Here is a 17,274-nt window from a genome sequence, read left to right as displayed (position 1 = left end):
TCTTCTGTAAGGATTGTTTTGACTTGTTTTCAGTCTAAAGTGAGGCCAAATGATATTAAAAACAAAAGTAGTCCACGTGTCTGAGTTAATTTAGGAAAACGCGTATCATTAAACGTGGTCCCGTGACTTGCCGTTGGAATGGTCACGTGAGCTGCGGAGCGGAAGTTGGGTCAGGTGTGTCATGGCGGGTGTAGCGAAGTGTCATCCTGAACACTCCTGAGGTAAACTGTTTGCTGAGTGCAAACCCAGCCGACCCTGCACCCTGAGGATTTTTATGTTGATTTTAAATATGGGTTTTAAGTAGCATTCACTGTTTTTGACGAGGACTATTTTCAGCCCGGGAGAAGAAAGAAGCGTCCGCCCTGACTCATCCTCTTCCGAGGTAAACAACATGCAACAACATGCTAATGATGAGGCTCAACGCGGATAATCACACCTCTACAGCCATTAACCCGTGACATTATCCGAACAATGATAGCGCATTGTTTTGATTTTTCTAACAATTGCTCGTAACGTCTGAACTACGCGCCCTTTTTATCCTTTACTATCACACAGTAAAAATGTTCAAAACAAACGAGCGACATGTAAATCGTTTGTATTGGTCTCTGTTTACTTAATACACCCTTCATTGGAATAACTAGTTAACACGTCTGAGTTGAATTGATCTGAGCTTTCCAACACATTGCAGTGTCACAATAGTGCTTAAAGTCTATTTTTACTTTAACCTGGATCGTTACAAATAACAGAGTTCAGCAAAGAGACCGGGGATTTTACGCATGACGCAACTAGCCAACGTAGGAATCCGACTTATTTTAAATGCTTTATTCATCAGGAGGTCCTCTGAACATGTTTAGAGCTCTGTCCAGACTTTTCTGGGGTCAACCACTGTGCCATGTAAGGGGTGGGGGTGAATTACCTGTGCACAAACAAATGAAGATCAATACTTCACCCTGTCTGTCAACTATTAAACTCCTGACTTAGTGCTTTATCATGGTTTTTCTTTAAAACAGCACTGTGCACTAAATATCCATGTGTGTGTCTCTTGTTTATAATGCACAAGTGTGCAAGCTCAATGGGAACAGCTGTGATTTCTTTGTTCTGCACTTCTTACTTAAATAATAAGTTTATTTACCTTTTTTCTAATGTTTTCTTTCTTTAATGCATCCCTTTGCATTTCACATTGACCTCTGTGATCAGGTCAGCCATTATTTGCATCTCTGTTATCCAATCAGACTCCTCTCCTGGCTGAGGTCAGAGCTCCTGATGGACTTGGGACTTTCAGGTCCAACATGTCTGAATATTGTAAAATACTTAAACCATAAAGATTTTGACTAATCCAACCTCAAAGTCCATTTCAGTGAACTAGCACAGGTCCTTTATTTGATTTCGATGCATTATAAAACCCATCTCCTCTCTTATTGAACACTCCAGCACCGTTATGGTGTAGTTTTTCAGGTGTTCTGAATTCATCTCATGCACACGGTGTGTTGTAAAGCTAAAGGTCTTAGAGGGTGTTAAAAAGTGCTGAAACATTACTGTTCTCATCCTGTAAACTGCATGTTTTCCACTGACTTTTCCCCCACAAGGTGTGAATTTCTCAACAGTTAAGAGCTCAGGATCAATGGATCATTCATTGATTGTTTTCTGATTCCTGTGTTTTTGTTTGAGGGGCCAAAGTTCAAGACAAGGAAGTGTCTAGTTTCGTTCACCTCTCGGCTGACTTGCTAATTTATGAAAGATAAGGGGGTCATTCCATATTAACAACAAATCAAGTAGATTTAGAAGCTAGGAAATTAATCACACTATAAAAATCTTATTAAGGTTAATCAGGGAGAGGTCATTCAGGGGTAGTTGCTGCTGTTTTGTGAGCAGCACCTGAGAGGGAAATTAGATGCAAATTCACCAGAATTACTTCAGGAAAGGTTTTTCATGTGACAGCTCTGTGGAGGAAGTGATACATGTTTTCTTCCTTCTAGGTTAATTAAGTTTCTAGCACAAGACCGCAAACATGGTTCACCGCATCAGCATGTCTTTGTCATGAGGCCTTCTTCCTCCTCAGGAAGTCCTCACATCCTTCACTGAGTAAAACTTTAACACTACAGTGTTATACTCTGAGGGAACGCAGAGGGAAGTAAATGTCCTCAGTGACTGAGTCCTGTCTGCCTCTTCCTCTTCTTCACTTCAGGTTCTCCTCCTCATCTCTCTAATCAGCACTTCTTGCTGCTGAAGGCAGAAAACATCATGAGTAGGAAGAAAATACCAGATATTTCAATCACGTGATTAATGCGCAGTGCCTAGAGGTTTTACACTTTTTAGAAAAAGAAATTGAAACCAGACTATAGCTCAGTTGACTATCTGTTCAAGTAACCACCAACTACTTAAACTACAAATATCTGTTGACAATCAAGTGTTCATAAAGTTTTCTGACTGACGCATTTTAAAACTGGATATTTGGAGTTCAGACTTTACACCTGCAGGAGATCAAACAGGATTTTCCAGTTAAGCTGCTGCCTCTATAAACAGCCGTCACCCTGTGTGAGCAGCACCACCTGTTTGTCTTTATGAACACTGAAGATTACCAGGAATTAAAAAAACTCTGCAACAATCTTACATTTTATTTTCCATTTTTAAGAGGATTGTACTCTTGGATGAATTTCTGTGCAACAAAAGTTAGAATCTCTGAGGGGAAACCATCTCTCTGCATCCCTCTCCCCAGCATCAGCCATGTCTCTGGGCAATCCCGCGTCCGAATCGGCGCCCTTCTTCTCTGATGACAGTGAGGCGGAGGGTCAGGATGAGCGAGGCGCTGGCAGCAGCGGCGGAGGTCAGGGGACGCAAGAGGAGTCAGCGAGTGGGGTGACCCGAATTCGGGCTCTGCTGACGGTTTTGATCCTGTGCTACATTAACCTGCTGAACTACATGGACAGGTTCACCGTGGCAGGTAATGATTACTTCGTTATGAGATATGATTGATTGTACATCCTCTCATAACACATTCATGTGAAGATGATCACGTCTTTGACACACATACCTTCCTGTGACTCCTCCAGGTGTTCTCCCTGATATCGAGCATTATTTTGGGATCGATGACGAAAAGTCTGGTTTACTCCAAACAGGTATGAAAATCTGAGCAGCTCTACATCCTACAGCACACACCTGGCTATGAAATCCCTGACATCACTCGAACTCTTGCGGTTCCTAAATGTGACTTTTTTGTTCATGACTCATTCTTCGGATTTGGTTTTACAGTGTTTGTTTCCTTGTTCCCTCTCAGTTTTTATCTGCAGCTACATGTTCCTGGCTCCTGTGTTTGGCTACCTGGGCGACAGGTACAACAGGAAGATAATCATGAGTTTTGGCATCAGCTTCTGGTCTTTGGTGACACTTGCCAGCTCCTACACCCCTAAGGAAGTGAGTCACGTGTCTCTTTCCTAAACAACCCACTCTTTACTTTGGAAAAAAAAAAATTTGAGAAAGGTGAAGATCTGAAACATGAATCTCTGCCTGTTTCCTGCAGCATTTCTGGGCTCTGCTGTTAACTCGAGGCTTAGTCGGGGTTGGGGAGGCCAGTTACTCCACCATTGCTCCGACCATCATCGCTGATCTCTACGTGAAAGGAAAGCGGACGAATATGCTCTCCATTTTTTACTTTGCCATCCCCGTCGGCAGGTGAGTGAATACGATTTTCACAGAGCATGTGAACACCTTGAATCTTTTTCTTTTGTAAAAAAAATTCTCCTCCTGTCTTTTCCGTTTCAGCGGTCTTGGATACATCGTCGGCTCACAAGTCAGCAGCCTTGCACAGGACTGGCACTGGGCTCTGCGGGTACGTCAGACTTTTTCCTGCACTAGAAACACAAGGATGGAGGTGAAACCATTTCAAACTGACTGTCTTTAATATTTCTTCAGGTGACTCCGGGTCTGGGCCTGATCGCAGTGCTGCTGCTTCTGTTTGTGGTGAAGGAGCCGAAACGAGGAGCCATCGAAGCTCGACCAGAACACCACCTGCACCAGACCAGCTGGCTGAAGGATCTGCAGGCTCTAAGCAAGAAGTAAGCTCTTGTACTGTATGATCTGCAGCTACTGGCAGCCTGTTTCCACAAACTGACGTTTTCCTTGATAATTCTGACAAGTTTCGCGTCAGATCGGCAGTTTGAGCTCTTTCTCAAATGGTTCACACAAACAGTTTTCAGCTTGGTAAAGTGTGACTCTCCTGTTGTTTGCAGCCTGCAGAGGTGTGCAGATATCTTCTATGAAGCAGACAACAGGTGTCAAACATTGCCTGACTGTTGTGGCTCTTTGTGTTACCACAGAGTCTGAGTCACTGTGGAACCGTCACATCACTGAACGCTTTAGTTTACCGACAAAATGTCATCACAAGCAGAACATACAACAGCAGAGAGGTTTTATTCACATGTGGAAATATTCCTGTAAACGTCATGAAACTTATACCAAGAACAAAGTCTCAGCAGGGCTTTTCTCTGTTTGTTGTAGCCCATCACTGTGAAGACTGTAGAGGTTTTCGTCTGGCTCTACTTCTGTTTATTTTAAGCCACATGATGTAATTACACTGTAACTCAGAGCAGCCTGAAGTGGACAAGAAACCTCTGTGTCGTGTGGGTAGATTCACTCTTTTAATCAATGAGGTTTGGTTGTTTTAGAGAGATGTATGATGTGGTTGTTTACCGTTTATGACAGCACCTCTTTTACATTTTAACATGAAGTTTTGTCCAGGGGTTATTCCTGTTGTGCCCCCAGATATTTGCATTTAGACCCCAGGAGATGTTCTAACAAGGCCCAGATTTAAAAAACACTGGAAATCCCCCTTTAATAAAGCACAGTAGAATGAGTGAGAACAGTGTGTGTTGTGTTATGGTGTCAGCTGATCTTTGTTTCTGCTTCTTCTACAGCTACAGCTTCGTGCTGTCAACTTTCGGCTTCACCGCCGTGGCGTTCGTCACCGGCTCTCTGGCTCTTTGGGCTCCAACGTTCCTCTTCAGGGCCGCCGTGTTCAACGGGGAGAAAGGGCCGTGTGTGGAGGGAAACTGCGCCTCCACAGACAGGTACACAATTCACCCTAAGGGCCCGTTTACTCGACAATGGTTTTAGGCTGAAACGCAAAAGTTTTGTTGCATTTCAGCCTCGCGTTTACACGGAAACGGCGTTTTAGCCGACCTAAAACGCAAACTTTTGAAAACAGCCTACAGAGTGGGATTTTTCTGAAACACTCCCGACACTGTTGCCATGTAAGCCGGCGTTTTCAGTGGAAACGCTGACGTCACACTCTGCCTCGCGCGGTTTCACAGCGTTTTAGCTTTTTCAGATGAAATGTTGTCGCGTAAACGGGACCTAAACCTCAGGAGGATCTTACAGAGACCTCTTCAGAGCAGCCGTCTGACTCTGTTTCTCCTCCGGCAGTCTGATATTTGGGGCCATCACCTGCATCACAGGAGTGCTGGGCGTAGCCAGCGGCGTGCAGCTGAGTCGGCAGCTGAGGACAAGGACGCCAAGAGCCGACCCGCTGGTCTGTGCTGCTGGCCTGCTCCTCTCTGCACCCTTTCTCTACCTGGCCATCGTCTTTGCCCAGAACAGCACCGTGGCGACTTACGTGAGTCTTCTTAAGGATCAGTCAAAGATCTTGAAGGAAACTGTGTAAAATAAACACAAACACTTTAGGAAAAGTTCAAGAAGCAGGATCATTAAGACGTTTTTTCTTCAGGTGTTTATTTTCTTCGGGGAGACGTTCCTGTCCATGAACTGGGCCATTGTGGCGGACATCCTGCTGGTGAGAACCCGTCAGAACTTTTGTTTGACTCTTAAAGAAGAAAATCTCGTGGTGTGTGTCCCTTGTGTTTGAAATAAAACACTTAATCTCTCTGTCAGTATGTTGTCGTTCCAACTCGTCGATCTACTGCCGAGGCTCTGCAGATCGTAGTCTCACATCTGCTGGGAGACGCAGGAAGTCCATACCTCATTGGAGTCGTAAGTCACTGAAAACACACCTATCATAAAAAGCAGCACCAAACACAGATCAGGTCTTACTGCTTTAATACCGGTCTATCTGTGTCTCAGGTTTCGGACTCTCTGAGGAAGACGGACTCGTTCCTGTGGGAGTTCAGATCTCTGCAGCTCTCCCTGCTGCTCTGCTCATTTGTAGCCGTGGTGGGCGGGGCTTTCTTCCTCGCCACCGCCCTCTTCATTGAACAAGACCGCAACCGTGCTGAGAACTACGTCCCCTCAGGTGAGAGCCTGCAGAATGAACCGTGATGTGATGGTCAGTGAATCAGATGCATCCAACCCTTAATTCCCGTCTGTCCCCACCGCAGTTTCCACATGTTTCAGTTTGAAACCTGCAGTGAGGAGCAGGCTGGGTCAGGGTGGGAAGCCAGGACTGTATTTATTCTGTGTTTTTATTCTTTTTAATCACTTTCATTTCAAAGAGGAGAAGATCTCTGAGGAAAATTCGTCTCCCAGTTGAAAGCTGATGAAATGAGACTGAGGTAAAGCTAGCCGCGGCTCGGCTGGGAGCTCTTCCCAACGTCCTGTGTCCACTGTTTCAAACCGCAGCGTTCAGTGTTTAATCCGTTTAACTTTACTTCAAACAAAGAACACAAGGTTCATAATGTGTTTAAGATGAGCTCATGTTCAATCATCTGCTTTCTCCGTCATCATCTCCATCTTCAAACAGCAGCTTAATCCCATGTGATGTGATAAGAATCAAAGATGGATCAACAAAAACGTGATCAGCTCATAATTCCTGTGCTCTGCTCTGCTTCAGTCTGTTTTAATGTCATGTTTAAAAACAAACCTGACTGATTCTTCTCCTCATGTGTGTGTTTCTGCTGACAGACGACGAGCCCATCGTTGTCCCTAAAAGTGGACGCTCCACTCGGGTCCCGGTCTCCAGCGTGTTGATCTGAAGCTCCTGGTCCAGCTTTTCTCCTGTGGTTATTTTAATTTAACTTTTTAGGACAGCAATGGGATTATCTGCCATGCAGAGAGGTTTTAGGAGGCTTTTATTTTTACATTTTGGACTCTATTTTTATACTTTTAACAAGCCCTTGGAACATGACGCCATTGCTGGAGACATTTTTGTCTCCTTGTCTAATTTTTTTGACATAACTGGGAAATATTATAAAGATGGACATTAAAACGAGCAGGAGAGACTCTGAGGAGAAGACCTGACCACTGCAACCCTGATGAATATTTTTATTACATTTTTTTATGGAAGGAGAGGATCATCTGGGATCAGCCAGAGATTCAGAAATGATCCAAGTCCTCAGTCGACCTTCGACCAAAACAAGGCTCCTGAACCTCCTGTTTGTGCAAACAGGACCAGCTTTACAGATCCATTTTCACACCAGTGTGTGTGTGTGTGTGTGTGTAAATGTTTGAAACACTAACCTTACAGTTGGGAAAGTTGCAGTATCACTTGAAGAAAGCGGGAACATGTCGGATCAGTTTGTTTTCACAGTTTTCATCCCTCTGTCTCTAAAGTCTCTGTGTTGGATGCAGGTCTGTCTTTGTTTCCTCCTTTCAGTCAACTGAAGGCTTTTCCAGCTGGTTGGACACATCAGGATGGTTCATGAAGAAAAAAAACAGTTTTAAATGAATGTTATTAATCCATGTTGTTAACCTCATATTGTTTTAGCTATTCTTTTTTGTGAAATATTAAAGGAGCATTAACTTGTCTTCATGTTTGTCTGTATGTTTTATTAAAAACTTCCTGTGTGTCAGGAGTAAAAAGTAGTGACGGCCCAAACTGGAGAAGTATTTCCTGCATTTTTAGACCCCAGTTGGAGTCTCTCTTCTCCTCACGCCTTCATGGGAGGTTTTCTGCTCCACTCTCCACCAAGGTTATAATAGTTTTGGATTTGTCATTATATTTTAGTTTTAGTTAGTTTTGATTTTTTTTTTTCCATTACAGTTTAGTTTTAATTAGTTTTAGAGCAGGCATTCTAGTTTTTATTTAGTTTTGATTTTTGCAACAAGGCTTAGTTTCAGTTTAGTTTTAGTTTAGTTTTAGTTTAGTTTTAGTTTAGTTTCAGTTTAGTTTTAGTTTAGTTTTAGTTTTTTTATACCTTATTAACCAGGTGCAGGATTGAAAAAGGTCAGAGTAAATATTTTGTAATACTGTTTATTTTCAAGTCCAACATAGTGCTCACTGCTCAGTCAATGCTGATACTGAAATGTTGGCTGCTGCCTTCAACACAAAAAAAAATTAAATAAAATAAAAGATAAAAACATAAATTATAAAAAAAATACAGTAAACCTAAATTACATAAAATAAATATAAACTAAAACTACATAAAACAATATATGAGCTTAAATATTTAGAAACTTGGACTCTAACAAGAAAGACAGACTTTAATACAATTGAAGTCAGACTCACATGCAATTAAACTATTACAGATGCTCTAATTCATTGCTCCACCACGTTTGGTTGCAGCACAGCGCACAGACAGTCAGTGCAGTAAACAAGCTCGTCCCAGTACGTCGCTATGATGGTGCAGTACGGCGCTGACAACTGCCGAAAACTGTCATAAAATTGGTTGGGAAAATGTGTCAGATTAATTTAAATCCTTAAGGCTATTAATATTGTCAAGAACTATAACTATGGGCATTTTCTACATAATTTTAGTTAGTTTCAATTAGTTTTGTGAACACAAGATACAGTTGTTGTTTACTTATCGTTTTTGTTTTCTTTTGTCGTTTTTATTAGTTAAAGTTAACTGCAATGTATTTTAAATTTTAATTTTTCGTTTTTAGTTTTGTTTTAGTTAACTATTATAACCTTGCTCTCCGCCTCTTTCCCTGCTCTCTGTCCCTCTCCTCACAAAAAGAGACTGAAGCAGAGCGATGGGGGGACGACTGAAGAGGAGAAGAGGACTCTGCTTCCTTCCCTCAGTGTGGTTTCCTGTTTGTAGGTGGGAGGATGTTGAGACGGTTGTAGCCGCGTTCACACACGCTGCAGCTCTGAGCTGTCACTGTCACATCCCATGATTGGCTCGAGGTGTTGGTGTGAAACTCTGACATTTTGCTGTTCAGAGCTGCAGGCCTCTTTTACAATTTCCACCAGCAGTTTTGGTTTTGCAGTTGAAAGAGGACAGTTTGAACAACCCACACACTCCAAGCGAGGAGTAAACTTCACAGGTTGGCTGGTGAGTCAGCCTCTGCAGGAGCTCGTCACGTACTCCCACTCCTTCACCTAAACATATACACTTTACTGTCTAATACTTCCATATGTGCTACGAATCTTCAGGGGTTCAATCTTACATCCAGGTTCCTCTATATGTTTTAAAAGACACTGAAGGTCTACAGAAAAGGCTCTGCGGCAGGTGGTGAATCGAAACCTCGACTGAGAAGGTGATTGGGTGCAGCGGTGACGGGGAAGCAGAGTCAGTGACACAAAGAGGGAGGAAACAAGCAAGTAGGTCGCTGAAGGTGCAGATGCGACACCAGATCAGATCATCAGTGAGGAGAAGAAAGTAGAAGTGAGGGAGGAAGTCTTTAGAGATGGGCAATGCTTCAGTAGAGTAGTCACCTCATGTGGACCAGATACTGACCAGCCGCAGGCCCCTACATTTCATCTTTCTCCAGTCCGTTCAAGGACCGTCGTCACTCTGGTCGCAGGTTTTTGGGGTTTTGGTGAGTCTGCCGTCATTTTTCACCCTAAGCTGGACTTTTCTCAGCAGAGAGATCACAGTCCAGTTCCTTTATCAGCATACATGTGGATCTGATGAAGCCGGGCACCACTGTAGATCTCACATCAAAGCTTAGAAACCGTCGAGTACAATGTGGGTGAGGCCGTGCTCACTGTGAAAGCCTAGTGTGCTCAAGACATGGAAGTCTACAACAATGGCACCAAAATATTTGGTCCTTGCTCTTAAGTATTTCTGTCAAACAGGACTTTATAAAAATACACAGACCTTGGCAGCTCCATGTAGACCCAGTGAGATGCTGGTGTCCCGAGGTTAAAGTCATGAAGGGGAGGTTTCAGAGAAAAATGAATAATATAAATTAATCTAAATTATCTTCTGTTGAATCCAAACATGGCAAACGCACCAAAAAGAGAGGTTCAACTTTTCTGAGCTCATTTGTCTTATTCTCAAAACAGAATTTAGCATCCATAGTTTAAAATTAGCCAAGCACCTTTTGTTAATGTTGATATTAAAGCCTATGTAATATTATGTACTACTTAAGGTATACTACACATTACTAACCTGGTCTGAAAGTGAAACAGATCATTATTATGGTTGAACTCAGAATCTTTTGCCAAAAACAGGCTAAGCAGCTTGAATCAAGCTAAGCTAATATTAGCACCAGCTCAGGCTGTTCCCCACCCTAGCGCCCTTTTGAATCCAAAAGGGTCAAAAACTCTGAATTTAGCTCTAAACCATCCCTGTTTTACAAGTAAAAGACTACTTAACTGAAAAAAAAGAAAAACTTGCGTCATTATTTATTGACTATACGCTCTATGCTAACTGCTAACTGCTCCTCTTAGCTGCTCTTCAGCACTTGTTATTAGAAGCCATGATATTTTATTAGGTATACCTTTGTATTTGAAACAAACAAAAAAGGTTTTTTTAGGCATCAATGTATTTTGTCATCAGCTTTGAGAACTTTGACTGCTGCTACACACAGAAAGAAGTTTGAAGCATCAAATCTGCTCTGACACATGATGTGCTGCTCGGTTGTCTCTGCTACGCCTCACAAGATGGCTGCTCGTGTCAAAAAACCAAAGAGTGTCCCCAGTTTATCTTGGTCTGTAAATGGTCTTGTTTTTGTTTTGTTTTGTTTTGTTTTTTTCAAAATGTTCCCATTGCTGTAAAACACTTAAAGGTGTTTTCCATAGGTTCACAAACCCCTAGGGTGTCTCTTTAAGAGCCCTTGAAGTGCCATTTGTGTGGTTTTTCAGCATTTTATTTTTGGTCAAAATTCTGGAAAAAAAAAATGGAGTTCACCTTGCTGGGTTTTTTTTTTTTTTTGATTTTCAAAAGGTTGAATGTTATTTTTAGAATTTCGACCAAAAATAAAATGCTGAAAAAAAAAAAACTGGAGACCCTTCTAGGGCGTTTTTTAGAATTTCATTTTTGGTCAAAATTCTTTTTATTTTTTATAATTTTTTTTTTTTTTTCCAAATGTTGAAAAGCACCTGAAGATGTACCCCTGAACTTATAAGCCCACAGGGTTTCTATATTTTTTTTTTAGACTCCTAATAGTATCTATAGTTTTTTTCCTCTTCTTTTTTTGCAATTTATTTTTGGTCATACTTCTGGAAAAGTGCAAGGGGTTGGCTATGTTTTGTTTTGTTTTTCCAAAATTTCAAATATCCCAAAAAACACTCAAAGATGTACAATGATGGGTTATTTACCCCAAGAATAACTTTGTATAGGTCCTTGGGGTTTGCTCTTTGAGTGTTTTCAACTTTTTATTTTGGTCAAATTTTCTGAATGTTGATAACCATTTGAAGGTGTACCATGAGAAATTAAACCAATAGGGTGTCTTTAAAAAGGCTCTAGGTATCCCTAGTGGTTTTTCCAGCACTTAATTTGGGTCAAAATTATGAAAAAAAAAAAAAAACCTCAAGGGTTAGCCCTGGGTTTTTCAAAACATTTTTAGAATATTGAAAAGTATGTAAAAAGTGAAAAATTAGGACTTTTTAACCCCCAGGATTTCTTTATGTGAGCTCTGTACCCTGACTGGCTGTCACCCATGACTGGACATTACAAAGAATGCACCTTTAGGTAATTCTGCAGCATCTTGATGAAGAGAACAAGGAGGTCCTTTTGAGGGTGGGGCTAGCAAGAAGATTAGTACTATGTTTTAAATTTTAACAGCTCATTAAAGATATATTGAACTTCAAAACATACAACACTGAAAAACTACACCACTGGGTCACAAAAAAAATCTCTCCTCTCGGGCTGTATTCACCATAACTTTGGTTCCTAAAGATTAAAATCAAGACTGAAAACAAAAAGGAAACAGGTTGCCTGGCCTAGCCTCCCCATATCTCTCTGATTATCTGGTAAAAAAGCTTGAGTTCCTTTGCTGGGGCGGGGGAGTTCTTGGCAGGACTCTTTCTGCTGAGATCAGTGACTTCCTGCAGGCTCGTCATCTCTTTGAGGTTGTCAGAGAGGAAACTGTTGGGTGTTTCAGAACTGATATTTCTAAGATAAAGAAGTCTTCCGACTCAATTTGTTGGAGCAAAAGAATTGGAAAACAACTCAGATTCTGTGCTTGAAAAATACAATTTTTTAAACCTTAATGTTTTAATTCCACAATATGCTCTTCACACATCTGTCAGAGAATGGTAGAAAATATTGAGTTTGAGTCGATCAATTCATGATCGTTAGTTTCACACGCAAAAAAGTGATTCAAATCTGTTGATCAGCCTTGAAACACTCCTACATGTCATTGAAGGGTTTTAAAAAATCAACTTTTTTGGTTGTTTCAGATCAGAAGTCAGTCACAGATTAGTAGTAAGGATCTACCTCTTGGGACCTGGACTGTCAAATCAACATTTAAATCAGTTTTTCTCTTCAACATACTGGCATGTTTTGGTGAAGAAGAACTTGTTTCCTGTGGCATCAGAAGAAAACTGCACGTCAAGAGTTAGATTGATCGTATGGGAAGCATGAATATCTGTAGAAATGTAAGGCTTGTTGTAGCATGTAAAAGAAAGTTAGAGCATCAAAACAGCTCATTGAAGTCAGAACAGGTTTATGAAAATCCTTCAAGTCAGAGGATCTCAAAATAAAGAGGGGTTTCTCCTCTTGGGACCCTGAGCATCTAAGCAAAAGTTAGCATCTGTTTTTGATGGGATAGAATAGAACTTTATTTTCATTGTAAAAAGTACAATACAATTGAAGTCACAGCAGCAATCAAAACAAAAGTAAGAAAGTGTATAGAAAGTGCAAAAATGTCTATAAGAAAATAGATGCTGACAGCTTGTCCATCATTCTCCAGTCAGCCAGTCTCCACCTCCACAGGGTCCAGGACTGAGCTTCTTCAGCAGTCTGTTCAGTCTCTGTCTCCTGGATCCTGTCTGCTCACAGCAGGTGAAGCTCTTCCAATGTAGCGTTGGTGTCTGGTGTTAGCTCCGTTAGCCATGTCTGTGAATAGCATGATGCTACTCTGCCTTCTGGTGTTACATCTGTTGCTGGGTTAGCACGGCTAGCTTGTTCATCTTATTGGAGATAGATCTTATGTTCCCAAAAACGATGGATGGAAGGACAGGTCAATGTCGTCACTTCTTGGCTCACACCTGAGAACCAGCACGTCGTCTTCACCTCCTTCTCCTCACCTCCTTCTCTCCACCTTGTGGGAAGACATCAGGCCTTGCACCAGTTAGCATTGACATGCTACAGGCTGCTAACAGCTGAATTCACATGTAAACAATGCAGCCATGGTTACATGTAGGATCTCCAGACAAACACAGGAGTAAAAAGTAGTAAAAATATCACTGAAGACACAAAAAGTTTGGTGTCCATCACCAACAAATGAGCCAAACAAAGCAATGATCCTCTCAAAATACAAAGATGACGAAAAAGAGACGAAAAAATTACAAGAAACGGACAAAGAAGAGAGAGCTTCTGCAAAAGGCAGCCATAGCCAACAGGGCGGCGCCTAGCAACAATATAAATATTGATATATGATATATATAAATATAATATATAATATAATAATTTATATAATATAATGTAAATACTGAAGTATTTTATACAAGTACGTCAAAAATCGGCTTCATGACAAAAAGTCTGTACACCTCGTGTGACTTAGAGTTCATTCCATAGGGAACAAGAACATTCATGTGAACCTCATGATAGAATTTTAAAGTTTGAAGATATTTGACTCAAACCCAGAAATGTTTGCTTCATTGAAGCACTCATGAGGAAATGAGAAGATGAGATAGAAATCAGCTTCTGAGGAACATGAGCATCAGTGTAAAATCTCATTCTCATCTATCTGATCCTTCCCTCTCTGTCCTCCTCAGATGAAGCATGGGCAGCTCCTGGCTCGTCCTGGTGATGGTGGCCGCCATTTTCATCTCCATGGTCCTGCTGGCCATCGTCTGTCTGGACTGCAGGATTAAACATCCTCCGGGTGTGTTGATGTCTCTTTCAGTTCGCTGCAGCAGCTTTTTATGTGGTTAACAGATGACCTGTCACTTTGGTTTCTGATGAACCTCAGGCCCATGTGTCAAACTTACGATCATTGGTCTGACACTTCTGCTTTCATAGATGATGTGATTTGTTTGGTGTTCCTCAATCAAACTTTAACATTTTCTTTCTTTTCTTCAGCCTCCATCAGCCAAGCAGCCACTTCAGACTATGACATGTCGTAAGTTTTTATTGTTTGTGTTAGTATCATTCACACCCTGCAATACTGCAGGTTGGATGTAAATATTGTGTATTTCTCTAACATTCTGTTTTTCCCTTAATCAGGTCCTTTAGAGTCATCCACTCATGTGAGTATGAAACCCTGAAATGTTTAAGATGAACTTTTTATTTCTGCAGATTGTGATTCTCTTAGTCATGGGTATAGAAAGTAGAGATGGACAGATATGGATTTTTTGGGGCCGATACCGATTATTAGTAGGCAAGGAGGCCAATAACCGATATTTGAAGCCGATATTCATTTGCAGTCAAAGTGAAAATATTGCCATAAAATTTTTTGAACAGTACAAACTCCAGCACTTATCTGCAATCAAATGCCTTCAAGCATATGTTTATTAAACAGCTTACGGGCTTAGCAGCATGTTTTATAAAGTTAACTGAAAACTTAAAAAAATAAATAGCTAAAGTTTTCTACAGTTAATAAAGTTTTCCAAATTTTCTATGTAACTGCAATAAAACTGGACAAAATAGAGTTTGCGCTGCCTTTTACAGGCACGTAATGCAGTTGAATTAATTTTCTGTTTGGTTTTGCATGACTGATTTAAAATGACCATCTAGGGCTTCCATAGTTTAGACAGAGAGAAATTCTGAGCAGAGAAGCATCAGAGTCAAAATAACACAATTTTGAATGGGTTTCATATCGGCCGGCGGATTAAAAAAAGGCAGATGTGGATATGCTCCAAAATGCCAAATATCGACCCCAATAATCAGTCCGGCCGATAATCGATCCATCCCTACTAGAAAGTATTTGTTTTGTAATCAATATCATCTTTCTAAAAAAGAAAAGTTTTACACTGTGAGATTAAAGCTAACCTGTCGACAAACCAAGCCCAAACTCTTTGAATGCTACATAATATGGAAACAATGGTGTTTAAATGCATTTTTGTTGTATTACAGTCCAGCCCAGCATTGTAACCCCTCATTCTTCCACGCTATCTCCACAGTAAGTTACTTTTTTATTTGCACACACACAAACACACAAGGTTTATTTTCCTGAGCTCAGAAATGTAACACATCAGGTTTCTCTTAATTCATGTTTAGCTCAGTGAACCCTGGAAGAAGACAACCGTCATTCATCGCAACAGAAACTGGTAAAAATACTTTTTCTTTCCAGTTGGTCGACATTTTTTTAACATATCGTGTTTCATTTTCATCAGTTTATCTGAACTTCTCTTTTTTGTCACACAGAAAGTAATCCAAGTTATGAGAACCCAGTAGAAGGTAAGAATTAGTTAGCGTTAACATAAGGATGATCGGGGAGTGTAGCAGTGTGTTGACCTATGAGAGTGTGTTGAACTGTTTCTCTGTTTCTTGCAGGACCTGATTACATAAACACTGAGAGTGACCAGGAGGAAGCAGGATACATGTAGGTGTCTGTTTCAGGATCTGTAAGTGGTAAAAGTCCTGATGGTTATCACATAATTTCTTCCTTGGTTTCTCTGCAGAATTGTGTTGCCTGACGGTGAGGCTCCTGTGAACAATCAGAGCCGAGCTTCAACGCCCAGTTCAGGTACAGTGTAAGCCTTTTTTGTTTCACTGTGTGCATAAAATGATACTCACGATCATCTGTTTGTTCCCCGTCAGATGTTCAAAATGATTACGTGAATTTCCCCAAGAGTCCCAAAGGTGAGGAGGGTTTAGAGTGTGAGGACAGAGACTATCTGAATGTGGAGCTGCCGGATTTTCAGCGTGAGTTGCATTTTCAGTGTTGATGACTCTCAGGTCATGTGATGCTAACTTCTGTGAATCTGTGAGTACAAACTTTATGATCTGCTTCATCCTCCAGGATCAACCCCGGACCTGTCGGCTCAGAGCAGGAGCAGCAGGAGCAGCAGCAGTAGCAGCAGCAGCAGCGACAGTGAGGGAAACTACGTCAATCAGCCACCAGTGAGTGTAAAACCAAGCTCAGGGATGCTTCAGACTGTTATTTTACAAGAAAGCACTCATTCGGTTAATTTCTTCTTCAGATGCTTCACAGTGCATGATGGGATACAGACTCACCGACCACAGTGAGCTTTTTGACTGCCACCCACATTTGTCTTCTTCATCATCTTCCCCCGCAGACTGAAGATGATGGTTTCTCTCTCCATGCAGCAGAAACTCTTTCTTTAGTCTCTAAATGAGTCGTACAGGTCTTCAGAGTCTGACAGGTTTCTGTGAGGAGCATTGCATAGTGGCAGAAATATGCACACACTGTTTCTAACAGCTGTATTACTCCTGAGCCATGACTCAGATTTTCAGAGAAAGGGAGTCTTTCTCATTATTCTCTATAATTTTACTGACCTTTGAAAGAAGGTGTTTTGAGAAGTTCAGTGTTTTCATGACCACCTTAAAAATAATTTTAAAAATTCAAGAATTAACAAGATTAATTCAACTTTTGTATTATTTCTACTGGATTTCTTACTTTCTTTTAAAATGTTTGATGCTTTACTGACAACTCCTGAGAATGTCTACAGTGACTTTTTTCGTGTATTTCTGTGTTGTTGTTATGGTGACTGTTGTCTCTGTCGTCTGCCTGTGTGGCTGGAAAGTGTTACTACAATTTGATTAAACCCTGACACAGTTTGATACTCTCTGAGTTTTTTTCCACCTTTTCTCTTATGATTTAGATCAGTGTTTATAGCAATGGTCCCCAAACTATGGCCCGGGGGCCGGATATGGCCCTCCTCCACATTTTGCCCGCCCTTTTTTTTTTTCAGTCTGGCCACGTGATCCAAACTTACACATGCATAGAATGTAACTTTCTATTCCACTCTTCTGCAGTTTGTGCCCTATCTGAAACCCCTCCATTAAAAAAAAAAAAAAAATCCTGTTATACAACCATACTGGTAGTGAAATGTATTGTGCTGGTAGGTGTTGTATCACTCAGTTCGGT

The 17,274-nt window shown here is 41.1% G+C and overlaps 2 protein-coding genes across 4 annotated transcripts; both read left to right on the top strand.

The window, feature by feature from the left end:
- Positions 1-163: 163 nt before the first annotated feature.
- spns1 (SPNS lysolipid transporter 1, lysophospholipid) lies at positions 164-7,686 on the top strand. 3 transcript variants are annotated; one of them, XM_074697517.1, is made up of 14 exons: positions 164-382; positions 2,717-2,941; positions 3,051-3,116; positions 3,275-3,411; positions 3,518-3,669; positions 3,760-3,826; positions 3,910-4,052; positions 4,911-5,063; positions 5,419-5,608; positions 5,720-5,785; positions 5,884-5,982; positions 6,073-6,241; positions 6,441-6,500; positions 6,850-7,686. In XM_074697517.1, exons 2-13 carry the CDS (start codon positions 2,725-2,727, stop codon positions 6,476-6,478), a joined length of 1,497 nt encoding a protein of 498 aa, XP_074553618.1. In that variant the 5' UTR covers positions 164-382; positions 2,717-2,724; the 3' UTR covers positions 6,479-6,500; positions 6,850-7,686. The 3 variants fall into 3 exon arrangements, with proteins under 3 accessions (XP_074553618.1, XP_074553616.1, XP_074553617.1); XM_074697515.1 differs by lacking the exon at positions 6,441-6,500; XM_074697516.1 differs by having other exon boundaries at positions 6,441-7,686.
- A 1,616-nt stretch (positions 7,687-9,302) lies between these two features.
- LOC141809969 (uncharacterized) lies at positions 9,303-17,122 on the top strand. The gene is made up of 12 exons (XM_074697254.1): positions 9,303-9,648; positions 13,997-14,106; positions 14,304-14,343; positions 14,448-14,470; positions 15,297-15,342; positions 15,441-15,490; positions 15,588-15,620; positions 15,717-15,765; positions 15,845-15,909; positions 15,984-16,088; positions 16,186-16,286; positions 16,367-17,122. The coding sequence occupies exons 2-12, from the start codon at positions 14,004-14,006 to the stop codon at positions 16,382-16,384; spliced, it is 633 nt and encodes a 210-aa protein (XP_074553355.1). The 5' UTR covers positions 9,303-9,648; positions 13,997-14,003; the 3' UTR covers positions 16,385-17,122.
- Positions 17,123-17,274: the final 152 nt, after the last annotated feature.

This window comes from Halichoeres trimaculatus, unplaced genomic scaffold (assembly GCF_033239565.1).
Source record: "Halichoeres trimaculatus isolate MK-OKI-2021-1 unplaced genomic scaffold, fHalTri1.1 fHalTri1_scaffold_20, whole genome shotgun sequence".
NCBI classification, from domain to species: domain Eukaryota; kingdom Metazoa; phylum Chordata; class Actinopteri; order Labriformes; family Labridae; genus Halichoeres; species Halichoeres trimaculatus.
The sequence above is the reverse complement of the archived record's forward strand: the minus strand, read 5'-3'. Positions and strand labels throughout refer to the sequence as shown.

Coding starts and splice junctions, on each gene's coding strand:
- LOC141809969 (XM_074697254.1), top strand. CDS start 14,004: ATGGGCAGCTCCTGGCTCGTCCTGGTGATGGTGGCCGCCATTTTCATC. Junction 14,471..15,296: donor CTTTAGAGTCATCCACTCAT/GTGAGTATGAAA, acceptor GTTGTATTACAG/TCCAGCCCAGCATTGTAACC. Junction 15,343..15,440: donor TCTTCCACGCTATCTCCACA/GTAAGTTACTTT, acceptor ATTCATGTTTAG/CTCAGTGAACCCTGGAAGAA.
- spns1 (XM_074697515.1), top strand. CDS start 2,725: ATGTCTCTGGGCAATCCCGCGTCCGAATCGGCGCCCTTCTTCTCTGAT. Junction 3,117..3,274: donor GTCTGGTTTACTCCAAACAG/GTATGAAAATCT, acceptor GTTCCCTCTCAG/TTTTTATCTGCAGCTACATG. Junction 3,827..3,909: donor ACTGGCACTGGGCTCTGCGG/GTACGTCAGACT, acceptor ATATTTCTTCAG/GTGACTCCGGGTCTGGGCCT.